This window comes from Hippoglossus hippoglossus, chromosome 17 (assembly GCF_009819705.1).
Source record: "Hippoglossus hippoglossus isolate fHipHip1 chromosome 17, fHipHip1.pri, whole genome shotgun sequence".
NCBI classification, from domain to species: Eukaryota; Metazoa; Chordata; class Actinopteri; order Pleuronectiformes; family Pleuronectidae; genus Hippoglossus; species Hippoglossus hippoglossus.
Window position 1 is genome coordinate 11,572,808 of NC_047167.1, and position 19,294 is coordinate 11,592,101.

General features: G+C 43.6%; 1 protein-coding gene across 1 annotated transcript in view; it reads right to left on the minus strand.

Annotated features, from left to right (window-relative positions):
* Nucleotides 1–2,124: 2,124 nt before the first annotated feature.
* The window catches only part of LOC117777679 (potassium/sodium hyperpolarization-activated cyclic nucleotide-gated channel 2-like), a 30,486-nt gene continuing 13,316 nt past the window's right edge, over nt 2,125–19,294 (minus strand). The window contains exons 4-8 of the mRNA XM_034612538.1: nt 18,696–18,914; nt 9,504–9,650; nt 9,069–9,309; nt 8,812–8,976; nt 2,125–8,275 (exon numbers count right to left, since the gene is read on the minus strand). Coding sequence (XP_034468429.1) covers nt 7,326–8,275; nt 8,812–8,976; nt 9,069–9,309; nt 9,504–9,650; nt 18,696–18,914 — 1,722 coding nt within the window. The 3' untranslated portion in view covers nt 2,125–7,325. The remainder of the gene's footprint in view (nt 8,276–8,811; nt 8,977–9,068; nt 9,310–9,503; nt 9,651–18,695; nt 18,915–19,294) is intronic.

A 19,294-nucleotide genomic window follows, 5' to 3' on the forward strand; every position in this document is an offset into this window, starting at 1 on the left:
GCCTTTAAGAGACACAGTGCTCATTATATAATTTGTTGCTCTAAGCACACGTACACTGTTTGATAAGAAATGGTGTTAAATTCTCTATTTTATCAATTCAGTTATAATTAGATTTTACTGTAAAGATTTGAATCTCATGTCTGAATTCATATTTTACTACACAAGAACATTGAATAATGAACTTTTTAACTATAAGGTGTAAAAAAAATTAAACAATTCAATATATTCATGCACAGGAATATATAGTAGTCTGCTCAATTGGTTGTTGCCACAATAAAATAAATCTAATTCACTGGTCAAAACAATTGTCCTAATGTTACATGTATATGTATAATGGTTTAAAAATGTGTTAATACCCAGAATTATAGAAGAGGACGTTTATGCCAATTTTGCTACACATAGACTTGGATCACTGGACGGGAACGGGAGCAACGAGAATATCTCTTTGCCATTTCCAGTCTTTTGATATATCTGTGCTGTAAGTGTGCTGCTGAATGGCGAGCTGTTGATTTGTAGGCCAATTGTCCTTGGAGGAAGACAACATCTCTCTCTCTCTCTCTCTCTCTCTGTCTTACACACTGACTCATTCATGGTCTCGGAGCTCGGACCAAATGCTAATCCTGGCATTCAGATCCGAGCTGTGTCCTACAGATGCTCACCAGTGCAGAGAGACACGGCTGAGGCAGTTTCAGGAAAGAGGAAATGTTAGGGCAGAGGGATGAGCCTTCGTGCCTGAGTGTGTGTGTGTGTGTGTGTACTTCGTCACACACAGATAGTTTTCTGTGCTCATGTACAAGAGCACCTGAACTGCAGCAGGTGTAAATGCACATTTTGCTTACTGGGACACAAATGCTCGAAACCGTACAAAAATCCAGACGTGTCGAGAAGTGCAAGGAAAACTGGAGGAGATGGATGGGGGATACCAGTATGCAGCTAAATAAGCAAATTGCCCTCTGGAGGTAAACAGCCTGGGGGGTAGTGCGGGATGTGCTAATATGATTAATTGAAGTAGGACAGGCAGGGACACAGTAGAGGACCGGTACTGCAGAGGAAAAGAGGTAGAGGACAATCCTTGGCCATCTACAGGATGAAACTATATACTCAGACTACATATAGCTTCACAACTTGGTGTAGTATCTGCCTGCAGCCACTATCAGTACATTGCTTCCTCATTGAATTACAATGAAATGGAGAGACAGAGCGAGAGAGAGAGAGAGAGAGAGAGAGAGAGAGAGAGAGAGAGAGGTTGTGTGTGTCAGTAGAGTGGAAGAGAGAGAGGACATTATGTCACGTCAAGGTAAAAGTATGTACACGCAGTGCGGATGGCCTCACCCACATTTGTAGGAGCTGCATGTAGATGTGAGGAGGCAACATGAATGTGTGTAAAGCTCTGTGTCGAAACCTCACCTTGCATGTAATTCTAATCTTTCTATCTCAGTGTGCCATGCATAATCACTGAGGATCCAGACTGCAGTGTGAATGTGTGTGTGTGTGTGTGCAAGGAAAAGGAAAAGAAATAGACAGAGGGAACGGGTGGGTGCTGCTCCCAGGCTGCCAGAGGAGTGTGTCCTTGGACTGCCCTCGTCTCTGACGCACGCACCCACCAACCCTGTCACACACACAAACACACACACAAGCACGTGCGCGCACACACACACACACACACACACATATTCTCCTGCCACTAGTTCATTTACTCTCTCTCCATATCCAGACAAATACAAAACCAGGCCTTGCATGTGAACGCACGTGCTTTTAGGTACAGGAATAAATACACTTACTGCTGTGCTGCGTGCGCTCTCTCTCTCTCTCACACACACACACACACACACACACTCGTAAGCGGAAAGGTCTTAGACTGGGCTCAGACATCTCATCAGGGATGCAGCAGAGCCCCTGTCTGCAGAGAGAGAGAGAAAGAGAGAGAGATCTCATGTGGTGTAGGACGAGAGTGGAGGGGTTGCTGATATACAAGGTTAAGGTGTGTGTGTGTGTGTGTGATTGCAGCTACCAATTTAACTCCAGGAGGTATGTTAAAGGTTCAGACACACAAATATACACACACTGTATTTATCACAGCATAACGACCAGCACAGACAGTGAATAAAGGTCCACACACAGGGATAAGTATGCCAATGCGCTCATCTTTTTATTGCACAACAATGTATCGTCTTTTTACGAACGCTTAAACAACATTGCCACTGACTGACGGACCAGCTTATTGAGAGAGACCAGGGTGTGGCTCTGTGTTCTCGGCCAGCAGAGGTGGTGGACAAGACAGCCTTGTGGACACAGGTTCAAATCAGCCCCGTGCCCTCGCCGCCAGCCGTGCATCTCAGCACTGGACGGAGACAAATCATCAGCAGCGTCCCAAGAATCCACCTGATCTCTCGGGAAGCCAATTGAAAGTGCATCAGCTCGGGCTCGGTGCTGATTTGTCCCTGGACTGTAGACATCAACTTAGACAGAGCTGGAGTTGTGACATACTTGAACCTTTTTGTTAAGAGCAGAAGCCGAGCACAGCCTGAAGTGGTTGCAGACTGGCCTTCAGAGAGAGAGAAAGAGAAAACACATGCTGTGTCAGATATCTGTGCTGTCGTCTACATGGTGCTGGTAAAGTGTATCTGGATGCCCACACTGAGCTGCGTGTGCAGGCTGTGGAATGCTACTAAGTCTAGGGATGTGCCAGAGTCATTTCTAGGAGTATTACAGTGGAGGTTTTTTTTGTTTGGTTTTGTTGGATTTTCTTTAGAACAAATGGAGTTTGTGACTGTGTAACACTTTCCAGCTGGTGCTGGTATCTCTCTTAGCTTCTTGTGGGTTTCAAACCCCTAAATGGCATCATATTCTCAAGTGGGACCAACATTATAGAAGGAAAGGCACAGGAACACACACGCACACACAAACTCAAGCACACAATACACAGAGTCCTGAAGCAAAGAGAAGGCTTAGGTAAGTTAAACAGGCTACAGTAGCTACGACACAAAGTTTTAACTGTTAGACTAAATAAAATCATTGTACAGTTGGTACACGACAATGTCTAGATTTGAAGGTCCCACTAAGAATCGCACACAGAACTTTGCTTAGATAAGAAAAATACAAGCATGCACTCTGTTATTATCTGTCAAGGTAACTCGACCGGGAGTCGAGTTCGTGACTGTGGCTCGTGAGCCAAATTCAGCCTTGGAGAGATCTTTTTCTTTTTTCTTTTTTCTTTTTTGAATGGCAAACACCAGATCAGTGTGCAACCAGCATCAGCGTTTAAAGAACTGTGCAACAATTTAGTTTGAGAAAGATTTTCCAGCATGTGCACAACCTAGGTGTCTGTATTGTTATTGTGCATCTCCACAGTTCAAGTTCATTCTTTTCATTTTTGTCAGTTTTGGCTCTGTGCAGCAAGCAGGTCATCTAAGCTAACGTCTAGACTGCCGATATCCACCAGAAGCCTGTCAGAGCTCACCCACTCACTGTAGAAAATGTTTCTGATACAGCAGGTTGTGGTAAAAACACAACAATGTGCCCCACATCTCTGTGTATACCATATGTACAGAACATGAAAAGTACAGAGTACAGCGCGCATGGTGTTGGAAGGCTCAAACCAACAAAAATGTGCAATTTTGTGTTTCCCAAATCAGGGAAAATTATATATACTGACATTGTCATTTTAATTCAGCAATACTAATCTGCATCTAATTTTTTTTTACATATATTGCAAGTTGAAAATAAAAACACATATTTGCATTTTTACAGGCACATACATACCACAAAAATAGACTATGTGGAAACTAGATATACTAGGCACAAGGTATATACAGTCCGTGTGCATGGGGCACATTGTAAAAACAATAGTCCAACAAAATATACTGAGAAATCAAAGACACTTGTACAAACAGAAATTATACCCTGATTTGCTAACATATCAACACCAAGGCATTCAGTACCCTTTATATCTGGCACAGCAAGAATGAGAGGTTTGAAACTTAGATGCTCTCAATAATTGTCAGTCAGTGTCAAACATGTATATGAGGGATCTCAATCCCACTTCACAGCAAGGTCCAGAAGACGAACCGTTAAACAATCGCACTTTGAACCCCCCGTCATCAGGCAAATACAGCACCGCATCACACGCACAACATGTCGACGGTGGCTGGAGGCCGAGCTGACCGAAACACACGCGTGACACAGACAACGGGGAAAAAGATAAGTGACAGAAGCATGTGCTCGGCCGGGGCTGTACCGGCCTCATAGCCGAGGGTTCAAACAGAGCAGTTACTGATCAAGGTGTGTGGGATGCCATCCCGTCCGATGGGAGTGAATTACAAACTACAGTTTCTTATTGGATGGATGCAGTGAAACAGAGACGGTGCCTGATATTGCCTGAAACATTAGCTCTTTAACTCTCCTTCCATCTTGCTCTCACTGACTGTGGACTCATTCAAATAATATCAGCACAGTCCTGATAGCAGCTTAATAGGGCAAACTCTGGTATTAGCACAAAGGAATACGGAAGAGGACCAACTGATTGCACTGGAACAGTATTGAAGCACACAACAGCTATTGACTCAAATGGACTTCATTCACAATCGTATTGGCATTTTGGCATGTACCTTTCCCATAGGAAAAAAGCAATACAAAGCTCCTGTTTTGCTGATGAAGCTGATGAAGGTATGACGAAGAAAAAAGGTTTAGTGCACGTTATTGATCGAACACAAAGTTAAAATGTGGCAGCTCTCCAGTAATAATGAACCAGGGATTACAGGCAATAGAATGAAGCCCTTGGATAAAAAAAAAACAATCACCTACACCTTGTTTCAAGATTTTAACAACTCTCAGGGAAAGTGATCGAGACAAAATGGCAGCGAGTTTTATTAATAACAATCTGAGGGTTGCGACTCTGCCGGATCCACCTTGTTTCTCTCAGCCAATCAAAATTCAAGGGGAAGGTTTCAGCGTGGTTAAATCCACAAGTTGATTATGGGAGGATAGACAAGTCTACATAAATCAATAAGAAGCGCCACGGCGATCGATACATCTCCCCGGAAAGGTAGCAAACCTGAGTGAAATGTCCATCACATCGATTTTGCAGTTTGGCTCGGGATCGATGCTCCGAGCTGGAAAAAAGTTGGATGTGGTGTTTGTTAAACACATCGAATCAGCTGCCTATTTTCTATAACAATTGGATTCACTTTTCATCCGTACAGTTTAACCGGGTAATGGGCTCCAGGAGAAGTACTGCAACTGTTTTAAGAGAACAGAGCATTGGTTTTCATTGTTGATTACAAGGTCGTAGTGCAACACAAGGGGCTTAAATGGACGTCCTCGGTGTTTTTTCGCTATAGACCGAGGAGTTCAAAGTGGTTTCGACTCGCTCCCGTGCACACCCACTTCACTAACGAACTAAAATGAATCCTCTCATGTTGGATGTGGGGATGGGGATGTCACAGGGGGGTAGCATACAGGTTAAATACAGCAATCCAGAGAAGCATCATTGAACCGAAAAAGATCACACAGACACTCAGCAACACATACAGCAATTCCCACTAACCCCATGTTGCATCATAAAAGCTCCTTTGAATCTCTGTCCCTTTATTTACATGGCAGTTTATATCTGATTAGCTGTCTTCCTTCTCGTATGGCATACATTCAGCATGAGAAGGCTTTAGGTTCAACAGGATCAGAATATTTTTGAATAAATAAAGCCCCAACCCCAGTCGCCAATTTTGAACTATATGGGATTGTTGGATCTAAATGTTAAGACAGTTCAGATGACGTAGAGGTGCAGAGAGACTTTGATATGGGACAAAGACTGGGAGGAGTTCCTGCCCCATATTGCCAACCTCAAATCCCCCCCCCCATTCATCTTATGTCTGAACATCTCCAAATGGGCTTTAAAGTGACGTTTTTTGAGGATCTGACTTGCTCAACTCAAAGCGTGAATTTGACCTGTGGCTCCGAACCAATTTTAAGCAATTTGTCCCGTCTGTTTTAACAAAAATGAAAATTCCCTTCCTCTCGTTCCCTCAAACATTTTTGGTTAAGGTAAAGACATGGTCACTGGATTACAATACCTCAAGTGAAGCCACAATAGCTGCTGGATTCTTTAAGATTTCACATTAAAAAGAAAAGAAAAAAAAGGAAGAAGAGAGAAGTTCACTTTCCTGTACAGAATATGTTTAGATATTTATATTCATATATATATTTATATATATAGGCGGGGTAGAGTATTGCAGAATTATATTGCATGTGTTAATCAATAAACCTAGACAAAAAACAAGCTAGTATACAGTATGGGTTGTTCACAAATGTTTCCTTTTCAATAAAGCTCAGATTATTTAACCACGTCTGCCTCAGGGTTACAATCAGTGCGGACCGAACAGCTGACCACCGCCCAGATGTTTCAGGGGAACGCGTCAGCGCCGCCGTCGGGATGTCAAACCAATCACGCTTGACAAAGCAGTGTAGAGAGTATGTGAGTCCATTCTCCGCAAAATAGAACCGAAACGCACCAACAAACTCACGCACACAAACTTACACCCACATATATACATACACACAAACCAAATATATGGCTTCTAACGTTGAATCAAGGCAGTTAAATAAATGGCAATTTCTTCTATGTTTCTTTTTTAGTTGATACAGACACAACCACACTTTGTGTTCAAGCTCAACTTTGGTTTGGGTAGATACAATGAATATAATATCCGTCCGTACTTTTTTCATCAACTATTTACACATCGATGTAAGATCGACCAGCGGTCTAAAACACTAAATTCACTACTATTTTAAACAATATGAAGAGCAATGTGTTCTTTTGCTACGACAGCTTATACAGAAAAAATTACACATAAAACACTTTTTGAACGCTTAAAATGTCATTGTCATTTGACTTCAAGTCCCTGATTTTCATTTTTAAGTCCAGCTCCTGCTAGATTGCATTGCATGGATTCTACACAGTATGCAATAGTTACATTAATCATACGTTTCTTCATATCTTTACAGTAAAGACAGCAATATACAGTAGGTGTTTGGAAGCAGAGTGTAAGGGGTGATACTAAGACTAAAGGTGCTGGCACAGTAGACTAGACCAGTTCAACCTTAAGTTATACATGTTTAATTGTATAGACTCCTCATAGCCAAAGTGTCTCAAGACTTTGAGTTGCTCTTTTCCTTCTGCTGACACCGCCACACAGTGCATCCAGGTCAAATGACTGGTGGCGAGGAGCGGTAGCTGATTGGTCATTTAGCAGGCTGACAGATCAGCTGGACTGACCTAAAACAAACAGATTCTCCTACAAAAAAGGCCTCTTTCCTGAACTCTACCAGGGTCACAAGTTGGAAGACAGCCGGGATCTGGCAGAGTCTAGCTCTGGAAGGCTGACAATTGAATCTTTCTTGGGAACTCCAGAGTCTGGAGGTCCTGATCCAGCAGCTGCTGCTACTGCCCCCATCCCAGCAGGTCCACCAGGAGGCGGTGTGGAGGCAAAGGCCACCCTCTGTTGAGCTCCTGCCGATCTCCCTACCCCTGAGGACCCGGGCAGGACTGAATGAGAGGGCTGAGGGGGGCCGATGGAGGTGTTGGAGGTGCGGGTAGAGGGCGAAGGACTGGGGGCTGCAGAGGCAGCTTGTGTTGTTCCCTCCTGGGGGAGTGAGAGCTGGGAGGCAGACAGGGCCCGGGTATCATGACTCAAGCTGCCTGTATGAAGGGAGTGGGTGCTTTTGTGTGAGGCAGGCCTCTGCTGGGTCTGTGTGGGGCTGGGTGCATGGTGCTGTACTAGGGACAACTGGGACCCAGAGGGTCCTGCACTCGCCATGTACTGGAAAGTCCGTCCTGAAGCTGCGAGCGGGCTTTGGACCGGAGGGCTGGAGATTGCAGATCCAAACGCCCCTCCGAGCGTCTGAGGTGGTTGAGACTGAAGCGGGGACATGGAGACTGGGCTGGACATGTTCTGCATCACCTGAAACCTTCGCACCATACGAGGAGACTGCAGCGTCCCTGGGCCCACCAACGGACTCGCCATCTGAGGACAGAAGCTCATAGCCACAGCCTGCTGGAGGGTGGCGATAGCAGAGCCTGACTGTGACTGACCGGGGGGAGCAAAGATACCACCAATGGAAGGGGTCATAGACATGGCTCGCGGCCGCTGCAGGTCCACCAGCTTCACCATCTCACGGTCATACTTGACGATCTCCTGGATCATCTCATTCTCCCGGTTGTTGAAGACACCAGAGTTGAGATCATGCTGAACCTTGTGCATCAGGATGGAGTTCTTTTTACCTGCAGAATCAAACAAATGCGGTGATGTTTTTAAAGAGGTACAGGCAAACATGAGAAAGGACAGGGAGGATGAACAGCAGAACAAATATGTGAAAAGAAGAGGATTTTGGAAAGGGAGAATACATTTAGAGTTAGATATAGCATATGATGTCCTTCAGGGCAGGTACATCCTCCAGTAGAACAAGCCCAGAGGAACGGACATGTCACCCTGTACTCTCATCTAGTGTTACAGTGTCCTGTGTCTTTCTGAGAAAACAGCACAGCTCATTTTACTGCCTATTTCAACATTAATATTAAGGAAACATTTCCCGAGTCATCATTTTGTTGAAGATGGGCTTCAATTCAGAGTACTCTCTGCGCTTTTATTTAAAAAACAATATATATATATATAATATGCAGAGAATCTTAGTTTTTAAATGGTCCAATACAGATGTTACATGTTTTTATATTGCTAATCATATTTTTGACAGCATAAATGCAGGAGGATTTGTTTTCCTCATTACAAGGCTGTGAATGTAGTATTTTTAATTTCTTACCTATGCGGTCGAGTCGGTCAATGGCAACAGTCTCAAAGGCTCTTCTCATCATAGGGTATTCCTCCAGCACCTCATTAAAGTGGTCGACAGACAGAGAGTAGAGTCGACAGTAAGTCTCTGCCCTGACGCTGGCTGTCCGCCGACCCCTCGTCAATAAACAGATCTCTGAAACAAGGGAAGACAAAGAGCAACCACTTAAAAAAAGATTTTAAACACAAGAAAAAAATGTACTTGGCAGCCACAAACTGTTGCCTTACCTCCAAAATAAGAGCCATCCGAGAGTTTCATTGCCAGGGTGCCCTTGGTGATGACGCTGCAGACTCCGTGCTGGATGAAGTACATTTTCTTTCCTATCGTGCCCTCCCTTATGATGTAGTCGTGCGGCTGGAATACCTCGAAACGCAGCTTGGTCAACATGGCTGTTACAAAGTTTGGCTCCGCGTTGGCAAACAGCGGCATGGATGCCACCAGCTTGCGACAGTTGAAGTTGACAATTTCCTAAGAAGGGGTACATGCAAGAACAGAGAAATAAATCAACGTGAAACCATGGTGCTGCACTGACGTGTCCTTGTGCATGCACGAGTAAAAGTGTGAAAGTTAATCTTGAATAAACAAAAAAACGGTGTTTCACCTATATAAGATTACAAGCTGATGTTTGTATGTTGACATTGGGTGTCTTGCTGTGTGTTTACCTCTCTGAGTGGCTCACTGAGTTCTCCCAGAATGCTCTCCTCGTCAAACATCTTGCCCTGGTACCTGTGCTCGTAGTAGTCATGGATTTTCTGTCGGAAGTCGGCAGGCAGCTTGTGGAAGGACATGTACTGCTCCACTTGCTTGTACTAAGAGATAATGAGAGATAATGTGCTGTTAATGCAGTGCACATATTGATTTTATAAATATCCACACATTTTTATATTAACCCAACGTCAGCATGTTAAGTAATGCATTATGGGAGCTGGTGATATTCCATGTGTTTCAATGCATATCCTGTGACAACACACAGTATATGTCTAAGTATTATCTGTGTAGCACCGACATGATAGAACACAGGCCTCTGTTCATTCTGTTGCAAACTGTTAAATCACATCATTGCAATGAGTGTGGCTCATATTGATTCAGACCCATAGACACTGTCCTAATTTTTGGTAAATACTCACTAGATCAGAAAATGCGTAACCCTCCTCAGCTGAAAATAGTGCCCGGTAAAAGCCTTGTTACTCTCGTATGAGTCATTTTCGCTAAAAACCACAGAGCCTGGCTGTTTTTGGATGCTATTTACATCTAAGAGGAGCAACTGGGCGTGAAGCTGAGAGACAGGGTGAAGAAGAGGGGGGGAAAAAACAGATGACAGATGGACTTTGTTGATTTATGATCTTTTCATGTAATTTTCAGACAAACGCAAAGATGTAGAATATTGACAGCCTCGTCCTTTAAACACACATGAGGAATAAATACACAGAAACAAAGACATGAATAATTTGTTGAACAAGTTTCAAAGCACAAGGGATCAGATCATGTGTGTCCATGACTACGTGTCAGTGAGAAATGCGCTTCACATACAGTAAATACAGTGTGGAGAAGTCTTTGTATATTGTATTAAGCCACCTGAGAAATATTAGAGATTTAGACATTGTTCATAGGTCTGGTAGTTTGTAGACATTTTAATGACGAACTGTTACATATTGTATTTTCAATGGTCATCCTTTGAGGCTGTAATTTATATTACCCTTGAATTTCCTTGTCTTATCCTCACATAATATTTCATTTTAACAACAACACAAACTAAACTCAAATAGGGACACAACTTATCAACGACACATGAGGCGGTGTCTTATTTGAAGATGATGCATCAGTGTTTCTCTTGCATTTCCTTCCGGTGAGTGAGTAAACAGAGTCAATACAAACAGCCACACCAAACAGCGCCGGCTCGCGCCCTTCAGCTGTCGTCTGAGAGGAACACGCTCGTTCTTTGATCAGCGCTACACCAAGAAGTGAATCCATGCCCGATCAATAAAACGTGAAGGGTCCGACACGGGCAACAACACAAGCAATCAGCTTCTATTGTTGAGATATGCTAATCACAATCCATCCACAGTGACCAGCGACAAACAGAGGACTCCTGTACGTGGCCGGGCTGCAGAGAGGAGGACTGAAAGATGTGGAGGTGAACGGAACGGACACTAAACTAAACATTGTAAAAAAGATTGTACTGCTTGTACTTTGCTGTCAGACATCGTGCACTCCAGCTCAAATGAAAAAGCTCAATAAGACCAGAGCTCAACCTTGCACCTGTATGAAGCTTTCCAGGACACTATTTTAAGAGGTGTTGTGGCAGCTCCGCTCACATACTCACAACTCCCACAAAATGAAGAAGTCATCCTCTGTATACCCCCTTTATCCAACTACCCCTAAAACTCCATCGTGTGGTGGATGAACGCCACGGAACCTGTCAGCTGGCTTCAAGCGACATCCCGCTCCTACAGTTGGTTTGCCTCATCAGAGCAGAAACCCTGCAGCACATCTGGAAGGTCCCAGGAACTGTGTGTCCTAGTCAAGACCCCAACCCCAAAACAACTAGGAGGGAAAATACCACCACTCCATTCTTCATTCACACAGTGCATCTATGTGCACTGATGTCTGTATCATTAATCAAACACACACAGCCAGCAGGGGCAATGTGGAGTTCAGTGTCTTGCCCAAGGACACTTCAGCATGCAAAATGGGGGAGACTGGAATTGAACCACTGATAAAAATCATTATTATTTTAGATTCATAAAATCCAGTTCCAAACCAAATTTCACCTGTTCATAGATATAAGCCCTCTACACGTGCCTGATTTATTTTATTTTTTTAAACAGATCTTCATTGCAACCATTGTAAAAGTGACACAAATTGTGAAAGTATTTTTGGCATGCACATAAATCCCCCCCCACCCTATGGCAGCGTCCCCCAACACCCTGGGGTCTCTAAGCAAGAAGTGTTCCGCTGTTCGTGATCCAAGGAGCTTATGTGATTTTCTGTTGCATTATTTTATGTAACGGACGTTTTCTTTGTTTTCCAAAACTTTTTTTGTTTGTTTTGTTGTCTTGAGTTCTCTGAGAAACTTTGATCCTTGTGTGTCTCTCTTGCTTTACTTCCTGTCCCATCCTTGTGATTGTCTGCACCTGCCCCAATGGGTTTCACCTGTGATCAGTTATCCCTGCCTCCCTTGTTTCCCCTTGTCTTTGTCAGTTCGTCTGTGTACACAAGCTTTTCCTGGTGTTTGAGTTCCTCTTTTTTCAAATTAAATTATTCTTCACCACAGCCTACATTTCCATCCCTGCGGTTGGGTCCTCTCAGCTAAGATCTATGGCAGCTGCATGTGACCCCATCTCCAGGGCGGAGGGATTTCACTTGAAGAATTTAGGCAGTGTATGCAACTCGAGTGATATGATGTCATTTAAAATATGTTGGCCACTTCCTGGTATACTAAGTGAGACCCCTCAGTAGCAATTTGCGCTGCTTTTCACTTAGTCCCAACTGTCATGTCTCACAATGTTAAAGAAAGTGGATCCTGCTAACTAACAAGCTAACACAGATGAAAACATAACATCCTTGGCGGAGGCAATGAGGTCCACCAGCATCTGATAGGAATTCCTACATCGGAAACACATTTGAAAGAGTTTTTCGCAGCGCAAGCCGATAAAATCGTCACTTTTCTTCTTCCCTTACTTTCCTTCAGGAGCAAAGCACAGTGCAGCAGGATCATAACGACTCCACCACGAGTCACAGCAGATCATTTTGTCTTCGCAGTCACAAACACTGGGTGAGCACATCCACATCAGGATAGAGTTGACGGTGACAACCACGGTCTCCCGTTGACATTCACTCTGCGTCCCACTGCCACAAAACATAAACATGAATAAACCAAACATGCAACATTTGAATTATTCAGCATCTATACAGGGGGGGGGGGGGGCAGCTCCTGTGATTGGGGTTACGCAAGACTGAGTCTCACCTGCATGAGTAACTCTGCTTCCTGACATCTGCAAATGGAGAGAGGCCTGAAGAAATGACCCCGTGTCACAACTCTCTCCCTGACATGTCATAACGCTGCAGCTGCTGCGAGTCTCAGAGAGCAGAAGTGCTGATTGTGGACAAAGTGGAGGTGTGGGGTGTCCATGCAGGGGGGGGACGGACCTCATAAACTCCCCCTCGCAGAGATGAAGTGACTGAGCGGCTCTGGTTATACACGACAAGTCACTCCAGCCAACTGTGGCTCAGCTAAGTCTGAGAGAATGAGGCAGCAGAGGCCTGACTGGACTTTTAGATGGTGGCGTTGAACGACTTGACACGTCTCAGTGCACCGGGTCCATTATCTCCCGGCTCATCTGGAACCTCTGCTGCGTCACAGAGGAGAAGCAGCGAGCGGGTGTTTGTCCGGCGCAGCCCGTGAAGCGTCCAGAGCGGACAGACAAACAGTCAACTGAAAGTAAATAAGACGTCCACTCTCTGTGTCACTGTGATGACGCTGTGAGTTCAACAGAACGCTTTGCTGACATTTTGTCATCTAAAATATTGTTTTGAGGAATGTCCATTTTGTTATTTGTCATTCAGAATACAATTTATGAGGTTTTGTTTTGTTCCTTTCCTTTTAACTTCCCTCTTTCTTTCCAATGCTATCCGTTGTCCTTCCTCTCCTCTTTCTGTTTTGTCTTCATTCTAATCTTTTCCCCCTTTCTTTCCTTCCTGTTTCTTTAAATTGACTTCCCCGTCCTTTACTTTTCTTTCCTTTCCCATCGTTTCTCAGGGTGTAATTTCTTACATTTCCTTCTTTTTCTTTCAAACCCTTCCCTTTGCCTTTCCTCTACTATTTCCTTCACCATTCTTTTCTTCCCTACCCTCTAATTTAAAAAAAAAAATGTTTCATCTATATATACACTTCACTTTCTTCCAGGGCCTCTCCCTCTCCCTCTCCCTCTCCCCTTTTCCTCTTCCTCTCTCCCGCTCATTCATCCCACAGCTTCTCTCCATTGGAAATTCTAATTCGGGTTCATCCCAAACGGCCATGTAGATGTTTAATTCATTCACTTCATTCCCGGCTAAATCGCCTCATTACATTACGAAGCACATTCACCAAAGAGAAGAGAATCAGATAGCGGCGATTCAGAGCTCGTCTGCATGTCTTCAGTTGGAAGATGTGTACAGAGGGAGGAACAACACACTGTGGGGTCTCACACAGTACAAAGACTCATTAAATGAAACAGAGAAAAACCCACGATTCAGTCAAAGGGAGTGACAACTAAAGGAGACTGGCTGATAGGGGTTCATACATCAGACGTATTTTCTTCTAGTAGAGACTATGATTTGGCACCACCACAGGGACACTGTTTTTGTTGTAGATGTAGGGGAACAGGAATCTCTTTGGCCACTGTCTCTGCACAGTCAGCCTGGTTCTGGGTAATTGGAGCGATCAGTGACACGCAGTGTTGGCTAAGAGAAGACACACGGCTGTTGATGGTGTCAGCAGCAGAAAGACGGAGACGAGGAGGATAGAAAACAATGTTGTGTCCCGTGCAGTGCCACATCATGGCTGAGAGCTCAGACTGGCGTCTACTCTCTGACTGAGACTAGTCTCCACCACTACAAGAGAGAGACGCTGATTCAGTGTAAAACCCCCGGCGAGGCCATTAAGAGCAGATTATGGATGCAAAAGGTGTGTCGGTGCAGAGTCATAGCTTCCGCCTTGAAGGCACAGTTCATGTTTTCGAGGGAAGACGGAAAAATCCACAAACAGAAATTGCTATCTGTTATTTTTCTCTGACCGACTCTTCACTGTCCCGTAAAAACCACATCTCCAAAAGGTCAATAAGCAGATAACAACAGCAGCCATGTTTTCAGCTACTATAAGTCTGCAGGTTTTTTCTTGAATATGTCATGTTTAAAATAATCAATTAGAATTTTTTTTATCCACACTCAAAACTTAAATCAATGAAGTAAATTGTAAATATGTATCTCATTAATATTGTCAGAAAGAGGAAATAATAAAATGGAATAAATAAATGTTAGCTTAGGCTTTGAATTATTTGTGACATATGTGCTTTTCCTGCAGTGATAGGTCAAAACATCTGCTGGGAGAAAAGCAGAGGTGGTGTCTGCAGCTGCTGAAAGATCTTAATAGTTTAGCATGTTTGTCCAACTACACAATACACTAACCCCTGCTAAACAAGTGTCTGTTGAAGTTAAAGTTGTGCAGAGGAAACAAAACGTCATGAACCATTTATAAAAGTAGAACTTCCCCCACCCTGACAGGTGATGTGAATGGTGATGTCAGTCGAACAGATGTCAACCACGCAGTACTACTGTACATGTCACATGTACGTCATCTTGTTAAACCATGATTGCGAACTGCTGGGCCAGAAAAGAAACACATTCACGTCAACCCCCAGAGGTGTCAAGAATTTCTGACAGTTAAGACAAGTCTAACTACAGAGATGTCAACAGACTGATGGTGAAATGACTGCAAAGCCACCATCAGTGCATCTAAATAAAGTCGTGTTGTTTTTATTCTGCCGCTGGGGCATGAATGCAGAATGAGACCGAGTCTGATCAGGATGAAATAACTGAGAAAACTTGTGAAAGAGTGAAAAGTTTGGGTGAAGAAGTGTTTCTCTTGGACAGATGTGCAGGTTTGAAGGTAAAATATAAACAGAAATTAGCTCTGACCTCCAGATCTCAAAGAGCCATATTAAATTTTCGTGATCACCAGAAATACATTCCTAAATTTATCAGTGGTGACACAAGTGAGGCTGCTTCTATCTCTGTTTCTCTGTGACTTTGCACTTTGTGTATAAATAACTCACAGCTCTCTGCACCAAAGCCACCAAACAAAAATCCTCCCTATATTCCACCTGCTTGGATCCTGAGTCAGACATTACACCTGGGCTGGAATAGAAACATCCACACAAAGTGAGCCCGGGCCTCACCGGGGTTGTAAAAGACTGCCGACAGACAAACTAAATTCACCCAGCAGCATCCGCTCCCGCCTCACTGTCATGACTGGCACTTTTCTGCTCTGCTTGTTTTTTTATTTCCTTATTATTTTTTATTTTTAATATATCCATCTTCAGCTCAAAAACTAATCCTCACAGAGGAGCAAAAAAAAATGAAAATCTGACAACTGGTCAGAAAAAAAGTTCTTGGGGATGTGTAGTTTCCTGCCCTCAGCAGAAAAAAGTAATGTTCTGGGATGGAGTGATGACATGTTAGGAAATGTCGAAATGTGAGTGGATACACTCGGTATTATCAACAAAATGCTTACTACCTTAATTTAACCTTAATCTGAATATAATACTGGCTGTTTGGGGATTATACCAAGTTAATTTATCACAGCCCCTAAATAGAGAGTCATGCTACAGTCCCCTTATGAAACCACATTTAAAGTCATTAGATTAGATTTTTATTAGAATCTACACCAAATTGCACAGCCATGTATCAGTCTCCTACACATGTATGGTTTTTTTCCATCAAGATCCATGAATTATTCTCTGAGAAATTAACAATAAATTTTGGAAAAAATCTTTTTGTTTCAGAAAATGAAAAATGGTTGTCTGGATCTGCATCTGGATCTTGGGTCATGCCCCACCCTTGCACGAAATTCCACGGAAATTGCTTGGGCAGTTTTTGCGTACTGACTAACAAACAAACAGATGCAGACGAAAATACAAGTTCAATGACGAGGGTAAATATATGAGACATAAGTCAGTGTTCAGACTGGTTCTTGTGCAGAATCAAGTGGACATTAAAAACTGAGGGTAAAACATCCGAGGAGTGATCTCCTTCCTCACAGATAAAACACAATGGATTTCTCTCGGGCCTTTTAACTTTCCATTCCAGGAAGCACACTAAAGAAGAAATCACCAGTCAGCACACAACTTGCTGAATCACCGTCTTCTGAAACATTTATTGAATATGATTCAAGCATCCATCAACACAGCTGATAAAACCCCATGAAAAGTTTCACACAACTCTAGCCAGACTATTTCCATCTATTTCACGCTGATGGCGTCCAAATATCTCGCAGTGAACCAGGACGTGTGTCGACAACAAAGCCCTGCTGTCTCCCACAGGTTTCCCCTCCCCCTCGCTCTGCTCCCTGTAGGAGCCGGTTAGCATTAGCACTGAACCTCTCAAGGACACCACCAACAAAGAGGAGAGAGAGAGAGAGAGAGAGAGAGAGAGAGAGAGAGAGAGAGAGAGAGAGAGAGAGAGAGAGAGAGGGGGGAGAGATAAATTAAGATCAGGAGGGAAGGAGACGGAGAGATAAAGACAAGAGGGAGATAGGAGGGATTCAGGTGGAGATGTTTAAGAGGTAAAGGGAAAAGAGGGGATGAGATCATGTAAAGAGGGATATAGTTAAAGGTGCATGAGAGATGATAGAGAGAGAGAGTGCAGGTAGATGGAGTGAGTGGGTGATCAGGGAGAGAGAGAGAGAGGCAGCCATGGTGGCTTACGTCACCTTCAGGATGACATTGGCAGGACACACAGGTCTGCTGCCTCATCAATTCTACTGCTGCCCAAGGGGACATCATATCTCTCTCTCTCTCTCTCTCTCCCTCTACCTCCCTCTCTCTCTCTCTCTCTACGCCCAGACCCTGGCGACGTGGCTCTACCTGGCCGAACACACCCGCAGCCTCTGATTGGCTGCTGAGAGCCAGCAACACTCCCCCTGCTCCCCAGCCGGCGAGACTCTGCTTGGAAACAGAGAGGCTGCGCTGTTTCCACCACAGAGCACTGCTGCAGCACGGCTCAGGGCCGCTCGGATCCCCATCATCGCTTTGAGAGAGATGTCTCATACAGTCAGAGAGAAACACACTCTAATGACAGCAAACAGTGTGTGAGTGATTTAACAGGAGCTGATCATGTGGAGGAGAGAGTGTGTTGGTGTGACCTCATACTGTTGCACCACATTACAGCTAGTTATACACATTTTGAACACTTGTTAGAATATGTTATATTCTTTCATAGAAGTCCTGCACTGTAGATTAATGCAGACATGCGGCTGCATTAAAATTCCCACCATCCGCAGCATATACTTAATAATGTAAAATCAGCTGCAGCTTACAATGACCAAAGAGAAGAAGAGAATTACAAAAACTAGACATGCATTAATGACCTGAACCATTGTTTTGATCAGCAAAGATCATTTTTTTAAAACTGAAGGTTATTTAACCTCATTGACCTTCCCCAGTGGGCCGGTCAGTACAGACTCACACTGTGAAGTCACCAAAAACCTTTTCACCCCTGATACTGATTCCACCATCCAAACTCTTTGTTTGGTCTGTGAGTAACTAAACATAATCATCCTTCTACATGTGAGGTCACATGAAACTGTCACAAACACATTTTCTGAACTTTTTTGTCTTCTGCAAGTTGTTCAGAGTTCTTCATTAAGATGATGATAAGATGTTTTCTGATTCTCTTATTTTTGCTTAACATGTACGTCTTTATTTCAATCTCTCAGAACCTAACTCTGGGTAACATTTGCTTACCATGCATGTTACTGTGAATACCTCCAGTTAACACCTACCACTGGAACAGACTGGAAATCTCAGTATGTAATGTTCGATGTGGTTTATCACATCTGGCCGATAACAGATTCACTTAATAACACAAGTATCTGCCCTGATTCTGATGTAACAGATCAAATGGCATCATCCCTGAAACACACAGAACTTTATTTTCTTCTAGTGGATCCCAAGGTTTCCAAAAATACCATATATATCATGATATTTTTGTGAAAATGTGAATAAGATGACACACAAGACTGCTCAAATATGTACTTTTGAGTATTTCACAAACGTGTTGAGAACATGGAACAGAGATGATTTGACGAAGCTCCTCACCTTTTCCTGATACTGCCGTCTGGAGGAGTCCAGGGATTGGATGAGAGCCGTTGCATGGCCAATAAAAACAGCATAGCAAGTAGCTCCTACAATCATACTTAGCATGGTGAGCCAGATATCTGATAGACTCTCCGGGGCCTGCCGACCGTAACCGATGCACAGCATGTGGCTCATTGCCTTGAACACAGCAAAGGAGTAGAGCTCTGACCACGTATCGTTCTGTTGAGAGATTAAAAAAAAGGAGGCATAAACAAACAGTTTAGGTGACATCAAGGTCACACATAAAAAAAAGACGTGTTTTGAGGGTGAGTGGTGGCAGAGACAAGGGAAGCAGAAGAAAGGCTTTGGGGGCAGCAGGGTCACGGAATAGCACTTTCACAAATGAGAACTCAAGGGACAGAGTTGCACTGAAAAAGGAAAGAGGAAGAAAATGGAAACGACATCAGGGGAATCCTTCGGGGCCTAATCAGTAAAGTAGAGATGGTTTGGAAATCATTTCCTCCAAGTGAAATGATAATGAGAAGTTATTAAATATGTGCTTTCAGAGCCGTGTGAATAGAGATCAGCTACAGGTGGTGACAGCTGGGCAGCAGGCACAC